General features: G+C 42.7%; 1 protein-coding gene across 1 annotated transcript in view; it reads right to left on the bottom strand.

Moving 5' to 3' along the window:
• Positions 1–3,145: 3,145 nt before the first annotated feature.
• Positions 3,146–24,001, bottom strand: part of sntb2 (syntrophin, beta 2) — a 65,088-nt gene continuing 44,232 nt past the window's right edge. The window contains exons 5-7 of the mRNA XM_059992446.1: positions 12,995–13,191; positions 11,542–11,732; positions 3,146–10,955 (exon numbers count right to left, since the gene is read on the bottom strand). Coding sequence (XP_059848429.1) covers positions 10,863–10,955; positions 11,542–11,732; positions 12,995–13,191 — 481 coding nt within the window. The 3' untranslated portion in view covers positions 3,146–10,862. The remainder of the gene's footprint in view (positions 10,956–11,541; positions 11,733–12,994; positions 13,192–24,001) is intronic.

The raw sequence follows: 24,001 nt of genomic DNA, 5'->3' as shown, positions 1-24,001 counted from the left end.
TGGTATTGCTGTCGTGGAATCTGTGGAATATCGACATAATTGCCTTCTCACAACATACGCCTTTGGATTACAAATCTCTCTCTCCTCAATTCTACTCAACTCAACATCATGAACTGAACTGAACTTTCTCACATACCATTGTAAGACTGTATCATTTACTACCTGAGCTCAAAGTAGTTTGGGAGGTTATACTTACACACTTATATATACATAAACTTTGCTAACCTGTTTGATTTATCTGGTTTTATATCACTATATTACAAATGTACATACTAATAAATAGTGTTTTGTTAATAGCAAAACCAGACTCCAGGTGTGTTACATTTCTGCTGGTTCTTTTAACCCATTATGGGGTACTTAACAGGTCTAGAGGAGATTTACAAGGATATTGCCTGGATTGGGGAGCATGACTTACGAGAACAGGTTGAGTAAACTTGGGCTTTTTCTCCTTGGAGCAATGGAGGATGAGAGGCATTGATCATGTGGATAATCAGAGGCTTTTACCCAGGGCTGAAATGGTTTACACTAGAAGGCACAGTTTTAAGGTACTTGGAAGTAGTTACAGAGGGGATGTCAGGGGTAAGTATTTTTTTTACTCAGAGAGTGGTGAGTGCATGGAATGGGCTGCAGGCAACTGTGGTGGAGGCGGATACAATAGGGTCTTTTAAGAGACAAATAGAGGGCTATGGGTAACCCTAGGTAATTTCTAAAGTAAGTTCATGTTCAGCACAGCGTTGTGGGTTGAGGAGCCTGTATTGTGCTGTAGGTTTTCTATGTTTAATAATTTTACCACAGTGCATTGAGGTAGAACAAGGGAAAACAATAACAGAACAGAATAATGTGTAAGGTATACAGAAAATGCAGGTAGATGATAGTGTGCACGAAACAGTGCACCCTAACGCCTTTGCCATCATTTTGGGGGATTTTAACCAGGCCTGTCTGTAAAAAAAAATCACTAAGCAATTACCACCAACAGATCATTTGTAATACCAGAGGAAGCAACACACTGGACCACTGTTACACCACCATCAAGGATGCCTACCATGCAATTCCACAATTCCACACCCTCACTTCGGGAAGTCTGATCACCTGGCTGTACTTCTACTCCTTGAGTACAGGCAGAGACTGAAGACATCAGCACCAGTAGAGGAATAAGAAGGTATGGACAAGAGAAGCGCAGGCACACCTACAGGACTGCTTTGAATCGGTGGATTGGATTGTATGCAGGGATTCATCTTCGAACCTGATGAGTATGTTGCAGTTGTTACCAACCATTAAAACTGGTGTGGATGAGTGTGTGTCTACACTTACTGTACATTCCCAAACCAAAGGCTGTGGATGAACCAGGATGCTTTTCGTCTGCTGAAGGCTATAGCTATGGCATTCAAGTCCGTCAACCCAGGCCTGTACCAGAAAACCAGGTATGATTTGTGGAGGGCTATTTCAAGGGCAAAGAGATAATTTTGAACGACGTTGGAGGCAACATTGGATGCATGGCAACTCTGGCAGGGTCTGCAAGACATTACTTCCTACAAAGCGAAACCCAATAGCATGAATGACAGCGATGCTTCACTACCAGATGAACTCAACGCCTTCTATGTCTACCTTGAAAGGGAGAATATAACTGCAGCTGTGAAGATCCCTGCTGCACCTGATGACCCTGTGATCTGTCTCAGAGGCCAATGTTAGGCTGTCTTTAAAGAGAATGAACCCTGGCAAGGCGGAAGGTCTTGATGGGAGTACCTGGTAAGGCTCTGAAAACCTGTGCCAACCAACTGGCAGGAGTATTCAAGAACATTTTCAACCTCTTACTGCGATGAGCAGAAGTTCCCACTTGCTTCAAAAAGTCAACAATTAAACCCGAGAATAATAATGTAGGTTGCCTTAATAACTATCACCCAGTAGCACACACATCTACAGTGACGAAATGCTGTGATGAGGTTGGTTATGACTAGACTGAACTCTTGCCTCAGCTAGGACCTGGACCAATTGCAGTTTGCCTATTGCCACAATAGGTCAATGGCTGACGCAGACTCCATGGCTCTCCACACGGCTTTAGTCCACCTGGATAACACAAACACCTATGTCAGGATGCTGTTCTTTGACCATAGCTCAGCATTTAATACCATCATTCCCACAATCCTGATTGAGAAGTTATTCCACCTGGGCCTCTGTACCTCCCTCTGCAATTGGATGTTCGACTTCCTAACCAGCAGACACAATCTGTGTAGATTGGTGATAATATCTCCTCCTTGCTGACGATCAACACTGGTGCACCTCAGGGGTGTGTACTTAGTCTACTGTTCTACTCTCTCTCTCTCTCTCTATACTCAAGACTGTATGGCTAGGCATAGCTCAAATAACATCTATAAATTTGCTGATGATTGTTGGTAGAATCTCAGGTGGTGACGAGAGGGCGTACAGGAATGACATATGCCAACTAGTGGAATGGTGTTGCAGCAACAACCTGGCATTTGGTGTCAGTAAGACAAAAGAGCTGTGTGGACTTCAGGAAGGGTAAGACAAAGGAACACATACCAATCCTCACAGAGAGATTAGAAGTGGAGAGTGAGCAGTTTCACGTTCCTCAGTGTCAAGATCTTGGAGGATCTAACCCGGTCACAACACATTGACGTAGTTATAAAAAAGGCAAGACAGTGACTATACTTCATTAGGAGTATGAAGAGATTTGTCAACAAATACACTCAAAAACTTCTATAGATGTACCATGGAGAGCATTCTGACAGGATGTATCACTGTCTGGTATTGGGGTGGGGGGGGGGGGGGGGGATGGTCTACTGCACAGGACCAAAAGAAGCTGCAGAGGGTTGTAAACTTAGTCGGCCCCATCTTGGGTACTAGCCCACAAAGTACCAAGGACATCTTCAAGGAGCTGTGTTGCAGAAAGGCAGCATCCATTATTAAGGACCTCCAGCACCTAGGGCATGCCCTTTTCTCACTGTTAACATCAGGTAGGAGGTACAGAAGCCTGAAGGCATACACTCAACGATTCAGGAACAGTTCCTTCCCTTCTGCCATGTGATTCCTAAATAAGCATTGATCCTGAGAACACTACCTCACTTTTTTAATATTATTTCTTTTTTGCATGATTTAAATTTATTCAATGTATACTTATAATTGATTTACTTATTTATTTTTTTCTTATATTTTATGTATTGCATTGAACTGCTGCTAAGTTAACAATTTTCACAACACATTTTGGTGACAATAAACTTGATTCTGATCTGCAAGCTCATTACAAGGTTAATTATGAGGTGAAGAATCCATCCTATAGTACTGGGGTGGGGGGCTTTCAATAGCCCCTATACCTGCTCAGATCTTCACATATTACAGTTAAGGGGGCCATTTGGCCTCAATCCCATCAGTTCCAGTCCAGAGATGCCCCTAAAAGTCCTTTCTCACTTGCCCACTGAGTCTCCTTTGATTCTTTTGTCACTTGGTCTATATTCCAGGTTATTTGCTGGGCTATTTCAGCTACCATCAGACCTTTGGGATGTGGAAGGAAACCAGATCACCAGACTCCACACATGGATATGAGATCAGGATTGAACCCAGTTCTCTGCAGCCATGAGGTTGCATTCACCACTGATACATCCTAGCCCAAATGCAGTGGAATAACACACCATTAACTGGAATTCCCATTGGGCAGCCCTCGATTTCTTTCCAAGAGTCAGTTCTGGTCATCAACCTCAGGAAGGGAAGGGGGTGGTGCACACGCTCTTGTATGAGCTCAAGAGGGTTGAGAGCCTCAAGTTCCTATGAGTGAGCATCACCTGTCTGGGTCCAGCCATGACCAAGAAAGCTCACCAATGCACTACACTTTGGCATGTCCCCACCAACCCTCATCAAACTTTATTGTTGCAAAATCACCTATCCAGACACATCAAAGCTGGGTATGGCAACTGCTCTGCGCGTGAACATGAGAAACTGTAGGGGGTTGTGAACTTAGCTCAGCACATCATGGAAACCAGCCTCTCCTCCATAGACTGTCTATAATTCTAACTGCCTCAGCAAAACAGCAGCATAATCACAGATTTCCCACTACACCGCCCCCCCACACCCAAAGACATGCTCTGTTCACCCTTCCCATCAGGTAGAAGATACTAAAGTCTGAAAGCAGGTACCACTAGGCTCAAGAACGGCTTCTATCCTGCTGTTTTAAGCTATTGAACGGTTCCCTAATGCAATACAATGGATGAGTTCACAATCTACCTCATTCCAGCCTTACACTTTATTGTCTGCCTGCACCATGCTGTAACTGTAACACTTGATACTGCATTCTGTTGTTGTTTTAGTTTGTACAACCCATATGATGAAATGATGTGTATGAAGGGAATGCAATGTACATGTGGCAATAATAAAACAACTAACATCTTATCAACTATCAAACTGCTAAGTTTGTTCAACACTGCTCAGTATTCTAACGGTCCCTTCCCTAACAAGAGAAATTCTGCAAACGCTGAAAGTCCAAGCAACGCTCACAAAATGCTGGAGGAACTCAGCAGGACAGGCAGCATCTATAGAAATGAATGAACAGTTGACATTTAGACTGTACTCTTTTCAATAGGTGCTGCCTGGCCTACTGAGTTCCTTCACCCTTTAGTGTGTGTTGTTTAGTCCCTTCCCCATCGTTTCTGTATCATATTGAACAGAATACATTCCACCCCTCCTCCATCTGCATGTCATCTTGTTACACATCACTACACCAACTAGCAAAAAGTGTTTTAAAAACTAGAACATCAGCAAAAAAGTAAACTGGATAATTTATTTCTATACATGTGATGTACAAAGTGGTACCACTGGGAATCCAGTGCTGAAACAGTCTTTTGTTTAATCATGGGTGGGTGATACCTGAGGAAACCTCTGACAATCTTCCCACCCATGTAACTTTGGTATCACAATACAAGAGCAAGACAGTTCGAAAAATAGAATTTCCTTGGCAATTGCAGATTGCTCCTGATTCTCAGGAGCTGTATTACTCTTCAATCAAATGTGAAGTTCAACTGTTTTCCTGCCTTCTGGGATAGGACAGCTTCCTCTAAGGCACTCTTCAACTCACTGATTTGGAGTGTTTGTCTACAGTAAAGAGGTTGTTACAAATATAACAATCGGGTAAGCATTGCTGTCAGTCACCATTCAACAGGTTAAGGGCAGAATCTGCAGATAGTTATCTTCACTAAACAATCCAATTATAGTCAGAGCAATGGGTCCTCTCATTGCTTGCTTCTTGTGTCCCTTGATATGCATGGGACGGTAGCCCAAGCAACTAGTGAAGCTGGGATGGTTATTCTGGGAGACAGGGTCTTTGGATTTCAAAATTATTCAGTAAGCTACCACGTAACATTGCAGTGCATGAAAAGAGTTGTAGTCCTGGGGCTAATATATTAGATTGAACAGTCAAGGTCATCAAATCATCTTCAGATTGTTAAGCGTAACTAAAGGCATCAATTACTAACGAAGGTGTATGTGAATGAAGGAACCAAATTTACAGACTATGTGAAGAGATGGGGTAAGTAAGGAGAACAGGGGAAGTAGTGTGAACTGATTTAAGTGAGGGGGACAAAGAATGTTGAGAAATGTTACATTACTAAAGATAAGAGATTAGAGAGACAACAGACTACGGCTGCAGCAGTGCTGGCCTTTACTGCAGGGGGATGGACACAAACACAGGGATTATACATGGAGAAACCACTTGAGGAGTATTGCACAATTTTGCTCTCCTTGCCTGCAGATAGCTTGGAGAAGGTTCACTACATTGTTTCTTAATCCATCAATATCTTCATGGCAGAAATAATGAGACAATGGGAGGTAAGATTGAAAACAATTGACAAAGTAAATGTTGAGAGGATGTTGTTTCACAATAAGCAGTGGCAAATTGAAGTTAAGGGAAGAGAAATAATTTTTTTTGAGAGTGACGAGTTTCAAAATCTCCTCTCACTGAGATGAAGTCACATTATATTCAGGCCCTTTTGGTCAAGGAAAGAAAGTGGTTGTAGCCAAGACCAGGTTGAATGGTACAATATACTCACAGGCTACCTTGTGCCAGCTTTCATCCAAGGCGCAGGCAAGAGAGGCTGAGATACCCAAGGAACAGGTAGACCCTATTTATTACCCAAGGGTTATGCAAGGTTGGTATATCTACCCCAGAGGCAAGAGGCTATGTTACAGTCAGAGTAATGAGGCATAGTAAAAGGCCCTTCAGCCCATCAACCTCCCAAATCCTGATGCACCTCCTCAAACTGAAACTTAAAGCTGGCAATTAAATTTGGGAAACTGGAGCACCTGGTGGAAGCCCCCAGGGTCACAATTGGCACCAGAGGCTGGAAATATGCCTGCGTCTCTGGAGCTGATGGAAAGTGGCTCTACCCACTGAGCCACAGTGATTCTGTGGGTTTCAGTGATGAAATGATTCTTTTTGATCAACATTATCCGATCCCTCATCAATCTGTGTAAGACCACATGTTTTCCCTAAAGGAGGGGGTCATCATAAACTGAGAATCCTGAAACAATCCTGCTATTTCTTTGAGATGGCAACTTCAATGCTCATTTTTAATGCAGAAAGCCTGACATTTCCAAGAACAGATGTGAGGCTGAGGAGGCCGTTTCCAAAAAAACCACCAACACAACCAGCTCTTCATGGACCCCATCTTTCAGCAGCATGATGCTCGGTCATATCACGAGCTATGGTGGGTTACAACAAACAGGAAACTTTCAGATTCCATATCCACAGATTCACTAAATCATACAGAGGGAAATGGGCCCCTCACCCCAAATGATCCATGCTTACCAAGGTACCTGCTCGAACTCATCACATTTATCTGCATTTGGCACAAATCCCTAACTGATTAAACCTTTCCTATCCATGAAGTAACCCAAATGCCTTTTAGAAGGTTGTTATTATACCTGCCTCTTCTATTACTTACCCTGGCAGTTCACACCGTATAGCCACCACCCTCTGTGTGGAAAAACCTGTTCCTCAGCCTTTACCCTGGTAAAAAAAGACAGACCATCCAACTTGCCTCTGTCCTCATGATTTTATAAACTTCTCTAAGGTCACCCTTCAGCCTCCTTTGCTCCAGGGAGATGGTCCCAGCCTCTCCAGTCTCTCCTCACAGCATGGAGGAAGGCCCTTCAGGCTGCACGTGACCATGACAACCAGGATGTAGCCTCTCTGGAGTACTGCCACCTTGTCATGGTGGGGATGCTTAGAAACATAGAAAGCCTACAGCACATACAGGCCCTTGGTCCACAACACTGTGCCAAACATATACTTACTTGGAAATTACCTAGGGTTACCCATCACCCTCTATTTTTCTAAGCTCCATATACCTATCCAACAGTCTCTTATAGGCTCAATCATATCCGCCTCCACCACCATTGCCGGCAGCCACTCCACACACTCATCACTCTGCATAAAAAACTTACCCCTGACATCTCCTCTGTACCCAAGTCCAAGCACCTTAAAACTGTGCCCTCTCGTTTTAGCCATTTCAGCTCTGGGAAAAAGCCTCTGACTATCCACATGATCAATGCCTCTCATCATCTTATGCACCTCTATCAGGACACCTCTCATCCTCCATCGCTCCAAGGAGAAAAGGCCGAGTTCACTCAACTTATTCTCTCTCATAAGGCATGCTCCCCAATCCAGGTAACATCCTTGTAAATCTCCTCTGCACCCTTCCTATGGTTTCCACATCCTTCCTGTAGTGAGGTGACCAGAATTGAGCACAGTACTCCAAGCAGAGCCTGACTACGGTCCTATATAGCTGTAACATTAACTCTCGGCTCTTGAACTCAATCCCATGGTTGATGAAGGCCATTGCATTATATGCCCTAACTACTGAGTAAACCTGCGCAGCAGCTTTGAGTGTCCTATGGACTCAGACCCCAAGATCCCTCTGATCCTCCACACTGCCAAGAGTCTTACCATTAATGCTATATTCTGCCATCATATTTGACTTACCAAAATGAACCACCTCACACTTATCTGGGTTGAACTCCATCAGACACTTCTCAGCCCGGTTTTGCATCCTATTAATGTCCCGTTGTAACTTCTGACAACCCTCCACACTATCCACAACACCCCAAAACTTTGTGTCATCAGCAAATTTACTAACCCATCCCTCCACTTCCTCATCCAGGTCATTTATAAAAATCATGAAGAGAAGGGGTCCCAGAACAAGTCCTTGAGGCATACCACTGGTCACCGAACTCCATGCAGAATATGACTCTTCTACAACCACTCTTTGCCTTCTGTGAGCAAGCCAATTCTAGATCCACAAAGCAATGTCCCCTTGGATCCCATGCCTCCTTACTTTCTCAATAAGCCTTGCATGGGGTACCTTGTCAAATGCCCTGCTGAAATCCATATACATTACATCTACTGCTCTACCTTCATCAATGTGTTTAGTCACATCTTCAAAAAATTCAATCAGGCTCGACCTGCCTGTGACAAAGCCATGCTAACTATTCCTGATCATTTTATGCCTCTCCAAAGGTTCATAAATCCTGCCTCTCAGGAACTTCTCCATCAACTTACCAACCACTGAAGTAAGACTCACTGGTCTATAATTTCCTTGGCTCTCTCTACTCCCTTTCATGAATAAGCGAACAACATCTGCAACCATCCAATCCTCCGGAACCTCTCCCGTCCCCATTGATGATGCAAAGATCATTGCCAGAGGCTCAGCAATCTCTTCCCTCACCTCCCACAGTAGCATGGGGTACCCCTCATCTGATCCCGGAGACTTATCCAACTTGATATTTTCCAAAAGCTCCAGCAGACCCTCTTTCTTAATGTCTAAATGCTCAAGCTTTTCAATCCACTGTAAGTCATTCCTACAATTGCCAAGTCCCTTTTCCATAGTGAATACTGAAGCAAAGTATTAAGTACCTCTGCTATCTCCTCCAGTTCCATACACACTTTCCCACTGTCATACTTAATTGGTTCTATTCTTTCACGTCTTATCTTCTTGCTCTTCACATACTTGTAGAATGCCTTGGGGTTTTTCATAATCCTGCTGGCCAAGGCCTTCTCATGGCCCCTTCTGGCTCACCTCATTTCATTCTGAAGCTCCTTCCTGCTAGCCTTATAATCTTCTAGAGCTCTATCATTACCTAGGCTTGTGCGATCCTTAGAACCTGAGAGCGATGGTGTCTGCTGTCCTCCCCTCATCAACTTTCCTCACTACTTTATTGAAAAACTCAATCAAATTCATAAGACGGATCTCCTATGCACTAAGCCACACTAGATACCACAAATCAACCCTTGCATTTCCAAAAGTAAATATATATTATTGCTCAGAGTGCTGTACAGCATTTTACCTACTGTGGATGCAAGGCTAACTGGTCTTTTATCCTGCTATTCTTGAATAAAGGAAAACATTTTCTACCCTCCAATATTCTAGTATATTACCAGAGTATGGCAATGTTGCAAATATTTCAGCAAGTGTTCCACTATTTCTTTTCTAGCTTCGAATAGCGTTTTATCTATCTTCATATGTTCTAACACAAGCGACAGCTCTTCTACAGTAACCTGGACTGCTCCCAAAACATCTTCACTAACACCTCTCTCCATGGTAAAAACAAAGACAAAATAATCATTGGGACCTCTGCCCATCTTCAACTGCTCCACACACAGATTTCTGTCTTGGTATTTAAGAGCCACAGGTTTTGTCTCCCAAGGCACTTTTTTCCCTTAATACACTTCAAAAGTATTTCAGGATCCTCCTTATTTTTTCTGCCAAAGGACCCTCTTTGCCATTCTAATTTCCTTTTGCGTTTCCTCTGACACCCACTATATACTACTAGAGATTCATGATCCCAGCTGCCTATACCTGACCTTTTTCCCTTGACAGGGTTCCCAACTCCCAGCAGCTTTGACTTTTACAACTTTGTTGTGAAGCTCTTCTGCACTCACCTTAACCACATCCTCCCTGCTGCATGGTGACCACACGCTGGGAGGTGCTGAAGGCTGCTGTCAGAATGAAAAATGGGAGATGAGATACTGTTGATCACTGAGAGCAGAGCTGAGACTCACACCAGTCAGCCTGTCTTTCACTGCTAGCCACAGAGATGAGCAGCCTGCACTCCCACCTCTAACTGTGACCTGTTCAAGAGAATACTCATTCTACCCTATTTTCTAGGGCTGTGTTGGGGTGGGGACCAGCACCACTTCCATCCTGCACACACCTCTGGTTTCTGGTTTTACACCGACATTAGCATGAATAGACAGTGAGTGTACTGAGCCACAACGGCAGCACCATTGCTTCATTCGGCTCAGTGTCACTGATTCCAGGCAATTCCGCACCGCTGAGAACCTATTCTAGGAATACCACAGGAATACTGATGGTCTGAAGAAATGTGCTGCTTCAGGGTACTTATGGCTTCCTGAAACAAATCTACAAATCTGAGCTTTGTAGTTTATACAACATTCTGTCCCTGGACAATAAAAGATAACAATTCATTCCATTGCATTAGAACACAGGTCCAGCCTTTGTAACAAAGCAGGTTTTGTCTACCAAGGCAGGAGGGCTGCCCCTGGACTGGAAGGTGTTGCACTAATCACAGGATAACACCAGACCAGCTAGTTTAAAGCAGACATCCTTTACAAACTACAAAACTGTGTACTCCAAAGCAAAGCAACTGTCTTAAGATTAATATCTTAATGTGCAATTATAGGAGTCAGTTATTCAGACAGAAAGGCACATCTGGCAACATTCAGTAACATGGAGAGTTGTGTGATACGACTCAGGTGAGATCATCAGCTGGCTTGACTCTCCTGCACTTTCCATTCCTAATAGTCTTCGGTGTTTTTGTGCTGAGGTTTTACCAGACAATCCTCAAACCAACAGCCCCATCCGTGTCACCTTAGCCGAAAGAAATGAGTGAATGACAAAGACGGCAGGTTTTGGGCATGAGTGCAAGTCCAGTGCCTGGGGAGAGGAGGAAGATAATTAGACACACAGAAAGCAGACAACCAACTCCTGAAATCACTAGTCTTGGAAAAGGCTTCCTGTCCAATCTACATCCCCTTTTGTCTGTCATTCGTTGCAGGAGAACTCAATATAGATGGAGTGAAGTTATGCTTCAGTCAGACCCCACAATCCTCCTCCTGGTGTCCTCTGCCAGTCCCAACAATAACCACGACCCTCTTCTCCTACCACCTCACAACATTGTCCTCAGCAGAGGCCTCACTTTTGTCTTCCAGTGCTGACCTTGACAGGTAACTGTTGCCCTGCTTCAGCCATCTGGATTCCCAGTCTGCTAACTTAACTGCTTCAGCACCCAAGTTCCACATCACCCACCAATTATACTCTCCCGACTCCACCCAGCTCCATGTCAGCTCTAGCAGAAGCCTGCTAAGGAACAGGCAGGCAAAGTCCACCTCCAGGTCCCCCACAGAAAATGCTACCACATTCAAGTTACAAAGGTAAGGGAAATGTGGTTAATTACAGCCTCCAGAATCATCCTTTCCAGAAAATACTGTTCAATATCAGATTTTACCAAGCCTGTACACACCAGCTCTCCTTCTGGCCCCCCGAAGTCCAGGAATAGCATTCTGATTCCATCATCGGCTGATGACTTCAACCTTTCAAACGGATAATGAAATAGGATGTTGGATGGATCCATGGTTGGACTTCCCCGATACATCACAAAACCACTCTCGTAGTTAACAACCAGTCTGACATCCTGCCCGTTCCAAGTGCATCCTGGTTAAAAATCAAAATAATTCTGTCATTAGAGTTCAACAAGATTCACTGCATCTTGTCACAGTGTCAGTAAATGTCAGCATTATCCACCCCAGGGACGTTAAAAATGGAAAACCAAAGCTAGGAAACTCATTCAGCGTCTCACACCTTCACCATCAGTCAGTAATGTTATAGTTGACCTTTTATTACAGGGCTACTTTATCATCTGACCAAGTTACAGGTCAATAAGTTAACAACTAGTTGACACAAGCTTGCAGCAACATCATAATGAAGAGATTCGATAGGAAATGTTTTACCAAGCCCGAATAGAAAGATTGAGGAATTAGGATGCAGAGAACTACAGTCAGCTGTAATGCACTGTTGAAAATGTTGTTTTTCTGATAAAAATTAGAAATGGAAGGCAGATAATTATAGGCTATTGGATTATATTGCTAGGCAGAGCAATGGCCAATGCAATACTCTGCAGTTTTGGGGGACGGGATAGATAGATAGATAAATAAATAAAACAAATTTCATTAGACCATGAGATATAGGAGCAGGATTAGGCCATTCATCCCATTGAGTCTGCTCCACCCTTCCATCATGGCTGATTTATTATCCCCCCCCAACCCCATTCCCCTTCCCTGCAACCTTTGATGCCCTGACTAATCAAAAACCTATCAAATTCCACTTTAAATGACTTGATCTCTACAGATGTCTATGGCAACGAATTCCACAGGTTAACCATGCTCCGGCTAAAAAAAAAATTCCTCCTCATCTCTGTTCTACATAAACTTCCCTCTATTCTGAGACTGTGCCCTCTGCTCCTAGACTGCCCCCCTACCGGAATCATCCACTCTATCGAGACTTTTCAATATTCAGAGATCTCCCCTCTTAATCTTCCAAACTGCAGCGAGTACAAAACTAGAGTGATCAACTGCTCCTCATAAGTTAACTCTTTCATTCCCAGAATAATTCTCGTGATCCTCCTTCATCTTGCTCATTTCTGTCATTAGCCCTCAGCCCCTTTACCCAAGGGAACCGTCTCCTACCTGTTTATCGATCTAATAGTGGTGATGTGCTATCGCTTCAATTCTGATTTTGAGACATGCTGTGTTGCTTCTCTGAATGAGCTCATAGATTGACTAAACAACTCAACAAACTCCAGAGTTGGATGCTTTCATCAGAAAATACCCATGGAAACATCCACATAATCAATTCCTGAAACCATGCCACACAGAGGCCGTCCAAAGTCTCAGCTGATCAGCACATGGAACACGTACCTAGAGTTACCTCCTTAATCAACTCAGAAGCACCATGACAACCTTGAACCAGCATACGTGTCCACATTGACAGGTCCCGGTGAGTCTCCACACGGAAGACATGCATTTCAACACCTTGTCGTGAGCCAGTCCGTGTAGCAAACACCAGCTCTGAACGAATAGATGGTGACCCTCGTGCACAGCCTGAGTGAACCAACCTAAATAAAAGGGCAGGGGAAAAGGATTACGTTAATAATGCAGAGAGTTTTCATGTTAACACTGATTCAGCCCTCAACCGTGCCCATAAATGCAGCTCACATTATTCAGCACCTTAAATATACAGCTCGGAAACAGGCCCTTTGGCTCAACTGGACCACTCTAGCCAAATGCCCATCAAAGCAAGTCCTATACACCCAAATCCTTGACCTTTCTTCTCCAAGTACCTATCCAACTGTGTTTGAAATATTGTTTAAATAATGCTATATTATTTAATTTATTATATATAATTTATATTATTTATAACATATTACACAATTTTAGTAACATTAAAAAAATTCTAAAAAATGTTAACCTATCCCAGGCAGCTCATTCTATATACATAGTCCCCTTTGTGTAAAATGTATGGCCCCAAGGTTTCTTTGAAATCTCTCACCTCACACTTTAAACCTGTGCTCCCTACTTCTTGATGGTTTAGCCATGGGAATAAAACAGGGTGCATACATCCTGTCCTGAACATTGTGAAGGGGGTCTTTCCCACAGGCAATGACCCTCGCTCGATAGACACATTAAAGACAGATGGAAGACCATGATCATACAACACAGCACGTAATAATTAATATATCCTGTCTCTGCAGGTTTTAGTTTAATAACATCTTTCCTAATCAAGGTAACCAAAACCTAATATAATGTCCCAAATGTGGCTTCACCAGCACTCTGTACACCTACAAAATTATATCCCAACTCCCATACTCAATGCTATGACTGATAAAATCCAGTGTACAAGCATTCTTCATCACCCTGTCCACCTGTAGCTTCACATTGAGGGAACCTCATCTTTGTACTCTGATATCCTTCTGTGTGCAACATTGCCGCAGGCCCTACTGTTGTCTGTGGAAGTCATACCTTGATTTGACTTTCCCAAAATACAACATCTCGTACTTCTCTGAATTACATTCCACTTGAAGGCGGAGGTGTTGTTTATTATCCTTACTAAAAATGCTGATCAGGAAAGTCAAGCATCCAGTTGTAAAGGGATGTACTGTGTGTCACAGATTGCAGAGTATGGAAATGAGTTTGTTTGGAATTACAGTAGAATAAGAATTTAGAATTTATTTAAATCTTACATCCATCCTACAATGTGAGGGAGTAAAAATCTTTATGTTATGACTCCATTGCAAAATAGACATATGAATTTAAAAGTCTAATGGCTTGTAGAAAGAAGCTGTCCCATAATCTGTTGGTCCTGGGTTTAATGCTGCGGTAGCATTTGCCAGACGGAAGCAATGGAAACAGTTTATGGTTGGGGTGATTGGTGTCAGCCTTATTTCTACACCTGCTGCTATAGATGTCCTTAATGGAGGAAAGTTCATAATCACAGATGCGCTGGGCTGAAACTATTGAAGGTAGAGCTGTTGTCAATAAATATATCATGACAACAATATTTCCCCCATTGTCGGTAACCCATTGACTTCAGGCTGGGGTCACTGTACATGCTCCTGTTACATCAAGAGTGTTGAGGTTGAAAGGATTGAAAGTTTCTGGAACATCACCAGTAGCCTCTTCAGTCCAACCACATTGCCCAAGTCCAAGAGAGCTAATCAGTACCTCTGCTTCATTGTGGATGGGGGTGGGGGTGGGGGAGAATAAATTTGAGATTCCTTAAGGCTCACCAATGTTTATAATTTTTATTAGACCCCATCCTTTCCAGATGCATCACGGCTTGATACGGGCAGCTGTCCTACCCGTGGCTGCAAGAGACTGCAGAGCTGAACACAACTGAGCACATCAAGGAATCCCTTCATGGACTGTCCATACTTATCCCTTCCTTGGTAAAACAGCCAGCAGAATCAAAGACTCCACCTATCCCTCACATTTGGCAGATGATACAAAAGCCTGAAAGCTCACATCAACAGGCTCAACAGCTTTTATCCTGCTGTTGTAATACTAGCCCTAAAAGATGGACTCCTGACCTCACAATGTAACCCATTACTGTACTTTCTCTGTATTGTTATTGTTTTACCTTCTACTAGCTCAATGCACTGTGTAATGAAATGATTTGTATGCATGGTATGCAAAACTAAGTTTTTCAGTATATTTGACAATAATAAACTCTAAGACTTAGGAGCAGATTTAGGCCACTCAGCCATTGAGCCTGTATGCTATTCCATCATGGTTGATTTGTTATCCCTCTCAAACCCATTCTTCTGCCTTCTTCCCATAACTGTTGATGTCAAGAACCTGTCAACCTCCATTTTAAATATACTCAATGACTTGGCCTCCACAACTATCTATGACAATGAATTCCAGGTTCACCATCCTCTGGCTAAAGTTGTCCCTCCTCATTAGGGGGATCGATCTCTCTAATTTGAGGGTGTGCCCTCTGGTTCCAGACTCCCCCACAAGAAATATCTTCTCCACATCCACTCTATCTGGGCTTTTCAGTATTTGATAGGGTTTAATGAGATTCCCCATCATTCTCCTAAACCCTAGCAAGTACAGGCTCTGAAACTCAAACACAGAAACATAGAAAACCTACAGCACAATACAAGCCCTTTGGTCCACAAAGTTGTGCCAAACATGTCCCTAGCTTAGAAATTTCTAGGCTTACCTATAGCCCCCTATTTTACTAAGCTCCATGTGCCTATCCAAAAGTCTCTTAAATGACCCTTTCGTATCCACCTCCACTACCGTTGCCGGCAGCCCATTCCACACACTCACCACTCTCCGAAAGAAAAAAAAACTTAACCCAGACATTTCCTCTGTACCTACTCCTCAGCACCTTAAACCTGTGCCGTCTTCTGGCAACCATTTCAGCCCTGGGAAAAAGCCTCTGACTATCCACTTGATCAATACCTTGCATCATCTTGTACACCTCTATCAGGTCACCTCTCATTCTCTGTCGCTCCAAGGAGAAAAGGTGGAGTTCACTCAACCTATTCTCATAAGGCATGCTCCACACCAGGAACATCCTTGTAAATCTCCTCTGCACCTTTTCTATAGTTTCCACATCCTTCCTGTAGTGAGGCGGCCAGAACTGACCACAGTACTCCAAGAGGGGTCTGACCAGGGTTCTATACAGCTGCAACATTACCTCTTGGCTCCTAAATTCAATCCCACGATTGATGAAGGCCAGTACAGCGCATGCCTTCTTAACCACAAAGTCAACCTGTGCAGCTGCTTTGAAGCATCCTATTGTCTCAGACCCCAAGATCCCTCTGATCCTCCACACTGCCATGAGTCTTACCATTAATACTGTACCATATTCTGCCATCATATTTGACCTACCAAAATGAACCATCTCACACTTATCTGGGTTGAACTCCATCTGCCACTTCTCAGCCCAGTTTTGTGTCCTATCAATGTCCCGCTGTAATCTCTGACAGCCCTCCACACTATCCACAACACCTTCAACTTTTGTGTTATCAGCAAACTTACCATCCCTCCACTTCCTCATCCAGGTCATTTATAAAATTCACAAAGAGTAAGGGTATCAGAACAGATCCCTAAGGCACTCCACTGGTGACCGACCATGCAGAATATGACCCGTCTACCACCACTCTTTGCCTTCTGCGGGTAAGCCAGTTTTGGATCCACAAAGCAATGTCCCCTTGGATCCCATGCCTCCTTACTTTCTCAATAAGCCTTGCATGGAGTACCTTGTCAAATGCCTTGCTGAAATCCATCTACTGCTCTTCCTTCATCAATGTGTTTAGTCACATCCTCAAAAAATTCAATCAGGCTTGTAAGGCAAGAATTGCCTTTGACAAAGCCATGCTGACTATTCCTATTAATATTATACCTCTCCAAATGTTCATAAATCCTGCCTCTCAGGATCTTTTCCATCAAATTGCCAACCAGTGAGGTAAGACTGGGCTATCTCTACTCCCTTTCTTGAATAAAGGAACAATATCCGCAAACCTCCAATCCTCCAGAACCTCTCCCATCCCCACTGACAATGCAAAGATCATTGCCAGAGGCTCAGTAATCTCCTCCCTCGCCTCCCACAGTAGCCTGGGGTACATCTCATCCAGCCCCAGCGACTTATCCAACTTGATGCTTTCCAAAAGCTCCAGCACATCCTCTTCCTTAATATCTACATACACAAGCTTTTCAGTCTGCTACAAGTAATCACTACAATCACCAAGATAATTTTCCATAGTGAATACTGAAATAAAGTATTAATTAAATACCTCTGCTATTTCCTCTGGTTCCATACACACTTTCCCACTGTCACACCTGATAGGTCCTATTCTTTCACGTCTTATCCTCTTGCTCTTCACATACTTGTAGAATGCCTTGGGGTTTTCCTTAATCCTGCCTGCCAAGGCCTTCTCAGGGCCCCTTCTGGCTCTCCTAATTTCCTTCTTAAGCTCCTTCCTATTAGCCTTATAATCTTCTACATCTCTAACATTACCTTGCTCTCTGAAACTTTTCTTTTCTTCTTGACTAGATTTAATACAGCCTTTGTACACCATGGTTCCTGTACCCTACCATAACTTCCCTGTCTCATTGGAACGTACCTATTCAGAACTCTACACAAATATCTCTTAAACATTTGCCACATTTCTTCCGTACTTTTCCCTGAGAACATGTTTCCAATTTAAGCTTTCAATTTCCTGCTTGATAGCCTCATAATTCCCCTTACTCCAATTAAATGCTTTTCTAACTTGTCTGTTCCTATCTCTCTCCAATGATATTGTAATGGAGTTAGAATTATGATCACTATCTCCAAAATGCTCCCCCACTGAGAGATCTGACACCTGAACAGGTTCATTTCCCAATACCAAATCAAGTACAGCCTCTCTCTTGGGCTTATCTACAAACCCCATTTCCAGAAAAGTTGGGATATTTTCCAAAATGCAATAAAAACAAAAATCTGTGATATGTTAATACATGTGAACCCTTATTTAACTGACAAAAGTACAAAGAAAAGATTTTCAATAGTTTTACTGACCAACTTAATTATATTTTGTAAATTTACACAAATTTAGAATTTGATGGCTGCAACACACTCAACAAAAGTTGGGACAGAGTTAAAATAAGATTGAAAAGTGCACAGAATATTCAAGTAACACCGGTTTGGAAGACTCCACATTAAGCAGGCTAATTGGTAGCATGTGAGGTATCATGACTGGGTATAAAAGTAGTGTCCATCAAAGGCTCAGTCTTTACATGCAAGGATGGGTCATGGCTCACCCCTTTGTGCCAAAATTCATGAGAGTATTGTTAGTCAGTTCAAAAGGAACATTTCCCAACGCAAGATTGCAGAGAATTTAGGTCTTTCAACATCTACAGTACATAATATTGTGAAAAGATTCAGAGACATCTCAGTGCGTAAAGGGCAAGGTTGGAAACCACTGTTGAATGCATGTGATCTTCGAGCCCTCAGGCGGCACTGCCGAAGAAACCGTCATGCTACTGTGACAATTATAGCCACCTGGGCTCGGGAGTACTTCGGAAAACCATTGTCACTTAACACAGTCCGTCGCTGCATCCAGAAATACAACTTGAAACTGTTATTACGCAAGGAGGAAGCCATACATCAACTCTATGCAGAAACGCTGGCGAGTTCTCTGGGCCCGAGCTCATCTCAGATGGACCGAAAGACTGTGGAACCGTGTGCTGTGGTCAGATGAGTCCACATTTCAGCTATTTTCAGAAAAAATGGGCTTCGAGTTCTCCGAGCCAAAGATAAAAACGACCATCCTGATTGTCATCAGCGAAAGGTGCAAAAGCCATCTGTGATGGTATGGGGGGTGCATCAGTGCCCACGGCATGGGTGAGTTGCATGTATGTGAAGGTACCATTGACTCTGAGGCATATATTAGGATTTTAGAGAGACATATGTTGCCATCAAGGCGATGTCTCTTCCCGGGACATCCATGCTTATTTCAGCAGGACAATGCCAGACCACATTCTGCACGGGCTACAACAGCATGGCTTTGTAGACGGCCTGCTGCCAGTCCAGATCTATCTCCTATTGAAAATGTATGGCGCATCATGAAGAGGAGAATCAGACAATGGAGACCACGGACTGTTGAGCAGCTGAAGTCTTATATCAAGCAAGAATGGACAAAATTTCCAATTTCAAATCTACTACAATTAGTATCCTCAGTTCCAAAATGATTAAAAAGTGTTATTAAAAGGAAAGGTGATGTAACACAATGGTAAACATGCCTCTGTCCCAACTTTTGATGAGTGTGTCACAGCCATCAAATTCTAAATTTGTGTATATTTACAAAATACAATTAAGTTGGTCAGTAAAACTATTGAAAATCTTTTCTTTGTACTTTTGTCAGTTAAATAAAGGTTCACGTGAATTAACATATCACAGATTTTTGTTTTTATTGCATTTTGGAAAATATCCCAACTTTTCTGGAAATGGGGTGTGTATATATTGTGTCAAGAAACCTTCCTGAACACACCTAACAAACTCCACCCCATCTAAACCCCTTGCTCTAGGGAGATGCCAATTGATATTTGGGAAATTAAAATATCCCATCATAACATCTCTGTTACTATTACACCTTTCCAGGATCTGTTTTCTTATCTGCTTCTCAATACCCGTTACTATTGGGCGGCGTATAAAAAACACCCAGTAAAGTTATTGATCCCTTCCTGTTCCTAACCTCCACCCACAGAGACTCCGGAGACAATCCCTCCATGGCGTCCACCTTTTCTGCGGCCGTGAAAGTTGCAAGAAAAAGTTTGTGAACCATTAGCAATTACCTGGCTTTCTGCATTAATTGCCCTGTCACAATATGACAAACACAATCTGCCTAAACTAATCACACAAACAATTGTACTTTACATGGCTTTATTAAAAACACTGTTTAATCATTCATATTCCAGGCTGGAACAGTACATGAACCCTTGTATTTAATAACTGGTAGAATGTCCTTTAGCAGCAATAAGCTCCGCCAAACATCTCCTGTAGCTGCTGATCAGATTTGCACAATGACAAGGAGGAATTTTAAACCATTCCTCCAAACAAATCTGGTTCAGTTATTCAATATTTCTGAGGTACCTTGCATGAACAGCCCTCTTCAGGTCATGCCACAGCATCTCAATTGGGTTAAATTCTCCTGTAAAATGTCTTGATATAATTTTGAATTCATTGTTTCCTCAACAATTGCAAGCTATTCAGGCTCTGAAGCAGCAAAGCACCACCAAACTACAATGCTCCTTCTACCATGCTTCACGGTTGGGATAAGGTTTTGGTGTGCAGTGTCCTTTTTTCTCCAAACATCGCATGTGCATTTCTGCCAAAAGGTTCAACTTCTGTCTCATCTGTCCATAGACCATTATCCCAGAAGAGTTGTGAAAACTTGCAACTTTTGCAAACTTGACACATTCAGTAATGTTTCTTTTGGTTTCCTCTGTGGTGTCCTTGCACAAACACCATTTTTGTTCAGTGTTTTTCTTACAGTGGACACAGGAACAGAGACTTTAACAAGTTCTAGCTCGAGATTTCTGCAGGTCTTTTACTGTTACATTTGGGTATTTTATCACCTCCTTCAGCATTGCACATTGTGTTCTTGGTGTGATCTTTGTAGAATGCTCACTCCTAGGGAAGAGAGCAACAGTACTGAATTTTCTCCATTTGCAGACAATTTTTCATACTGTGGACTGTTGAACACTCTGGTCTTCAGAAATACTTCTGTAGTCTTCTTCAGCTTGATGCATCTCCACAATTCTTCTTATAAGGTCCTCTAAAAGTGGTTTTGATCGAGGCATGGTGCACATAAACAGATCTTTCTTGAGAAGAGCAGGCTTTGTCAGTAACCTGACTTTGTATGTCTTTTTTTATTATATAGGGTAGGGCACCTCTTCAACCCACACCTCCAATCTCATCTCACTGATTGGAACAGCTGACTCCAAATAGTTTTTGTAGAAGGCATTATCCCAGAGGTTCATATACGTTTTTGAATGGTGTACTCAATATTGACAAGAAATACAATTGTTTGTGTGTTACTAGTTTAGACAATTGTGTTTGTCTATTATTGTGACTTAGATAAAGATCAGATCACATTTTATGAGTACTTAATGAAGGAAACCAGGCAATTGCAAAGGGTTCACAAACTTTTTCTTGCAACATTATGTTATGCTTTTCATTCCCAGAATCATTTTTATCAACCTTCGCTGAACTCTCTCCAATGCCAGCACATCTTTTCTTGGTAAAAGGCCCAGACCTGTTCCCGGTACTTCAAGTATGGTCTGACCAATGCCTTATAAAGCCTCAGCATTACTGTACATATTTGCTTTTATATTCTAGTCCTATCGAAATGAATGCTGACATTGCTACCTCAAGTTAATCTTTGGAGAATCTTACACATGGAATCTCAAGCTCCTTTGCACTTAGAATTTTTTGAATTTTCTTCCCATTTAGAAAAGAGTCTATGCCTTTATTCCTTCTACCAAAGTACACGACTACAGTTCTCTACACAATATGCCATCTGCCACTTATTTCCCATTCTCCTAATCTGTTTTAGTCCTTTTGCAGACTCCCTGCTTCCTCAACACTACCTGCACCTCTACCTATCTTTGTATCATCCACAAACATGCCATAAAGCTATCAATTCTATCATCCAAATTATTGACATAAAACATGAAAAGCAGTTCCAACACCAGCAATTATGGAAGACCACTCTTCAGCCAATCAGAAAAGAACCCCTTTATTCCCAATCCAGTTTTTTTGTCTTCAGCCCACTTACCCAGCCTATCAAGATCTCATTGTACTCTTTGACGAACTTCTTGAACATTTACAGAACCACCACTTTGATGTCCTCAGCAAATGACTAACCATGCCTTGTATATTTTTAACCGTAATGAGGATATTTTTGCTTCCCTATCAGGAGGGGAACAATTCACAAAAATTGATTTGACCCAGGCTTACCCTCAAATGGAAATTGAGGAAGCATCCAAAAAATACCTGACAATAAATACAAAGGACTTTATCAGTACAACAGGTTGGTTTTTGGGATAGCTTCAGTGCCTGCAGTCTGACAAAGGGCAATGGACCAGGTTCTGCAGGAGATTCCAGGGACTCAGTGTTACCTGGATGACATCACTGTCACCAGCAAAGATGATGAACGACATCTTTCTAACCTTAAACAAGTGCTCACCAGGTTACAAGAATATGGGCTCAGAGCTAATCGACAGAAATGTGAGTTTTTCAAAAAGGAAATCTCATACTGTGGGCATGTGATCAACAAGGATGGTTTACATGTCTCAAGACAAGATAGAAGTGGTGCTTAAGGCACCACCACCCAAAAATGTGTCTCAGTTGACAGCATATCTTGGTCTAGTGACCTACTAACATAAGTTCTTGCATAACCTATCCACAGTCCTACACCCACTAAATGCATTATTACAGGCAGGGACACAATAGAAGTAGACTGAGAGCTGTGAGAAAGCATTTCAAGAAACTAAAAGACTCATAACTTTAGACAGGGTGCTCGCGCACTTTGACACCTCCTTACCTATCCGACTAGCTTGTGATGCCTCGCCCCATGGGATAGGAGCTGTGTTATTGCACAAGTTTCCAGATGGCTCCGAAAGACCAACAGCTTTTGCCTCAAGAACGCTAACTTCAGCTGAACGCAACTACGCACAGATTGACAGAGAGGCCCCAAACCTTGCGTAGGGAATCAAGAAATTTAGTCTTTACCTGCAAGGCCAAAAGTTTACTTTGTTGACTGACTATCAGCTGCTCTTGTCAATGTTCAATCCAAGAAAAGGTGATGACAGCACAAAGGCTACAGCGATGATCCCTTTTCTTAAGAGGTCACAGGTATGACATTGAACACAAAGGGACCAAGCAACGCAGGTGAGTTGTCATGGTTACCACTGCCCACTTCCAAGGTATCTACACAAATGGACTCAGCAGAGATCTTTCACACAACAATAGTTGAACAATTACCAGTAACAAACAACCTCATTGAAAGGGAAACACACAATGACCCTACGTTGTCAAAAGAGTATGACATCACGGTAAAGGGATGGCCGGCGTGGTGTAACACACTGTTTCCAGCCTTTTCAGTGAGGGAGGAGCAGTTGTCAGTGTGTCGGGGAACACTAATTTGTGGCTCATGAGTTGTGATTCCTCCCAGGTTATGCATCAGAATGCTGGAGGTAACAAGGGCGGAAGATGAAAGGTCTTGCCCATGCCGATGTGTGGTGGCCAGGAATCGATAAACAAATTGAGGACATGACCAAGAACTGCTCTGGATGTCAAAAGATCCAGAACACAACATCACAAGCCCCTCTCCATTCGTGGGAGTGACCATCACCATGGCAGCGAGTGCACATCAACTTTGCTGGACCATTCATGGACTCTCTTTTTAATCGTCGTTGATGCACATTCCAAATGGCCAGAGATCATCAAAATGAAGACAACCACATCGGAAAAGGCCATTGCAGTTCTGAGGGCCATGTTCACCAGGAATGGCATACCACAGCGAATCTGCACAGACAATGGATGACAATTTGTCTCTGAAGAATTTCAAAGTTTTGTGAAGAACAATGGAATCAAGCACTTTACATCCGTCCTTTATCATCCATCCACAAATGGCTTGGCAGAAAGATTTGTGCAGACATTCAAGAAGCCCTCAAGGCAAGGGACAGCGAAAATCAACCACTACAACACAAGACAGACAACTTCCTCCTCGCCTATCGTAATGCAGTACATGCAACCACTAACCAGACTCCAGCGATGATGTTTCTAAACAGGAACCTAAAGCCCCATATGGATCTTCTCAAATCAAGTGTATGGCGTGATGTAGAGAACAGACAATAAAAACACTTGAA

The sequence above is a fragment of the Hypanus sabinus genome, chromosome 17 (assembly GCF_030144855.1).
Source record: "Hypanus sabinus isolate sHypSab1 chromosome 17, sHypSab1.hap1, whole genome shotgun sequence".
Classification (NCBI taxonomy): Eukaryota; Metazoa; Chordata; class Chondrichthyes; order Myliobatiformes; family Dasyatidae; genus Hypanus; species Hypanus sabinus.
Note: the sequence above shows the minus strand (reverse complement) of the source record. Positions and strands in the feature narration are given on the sequence as shown.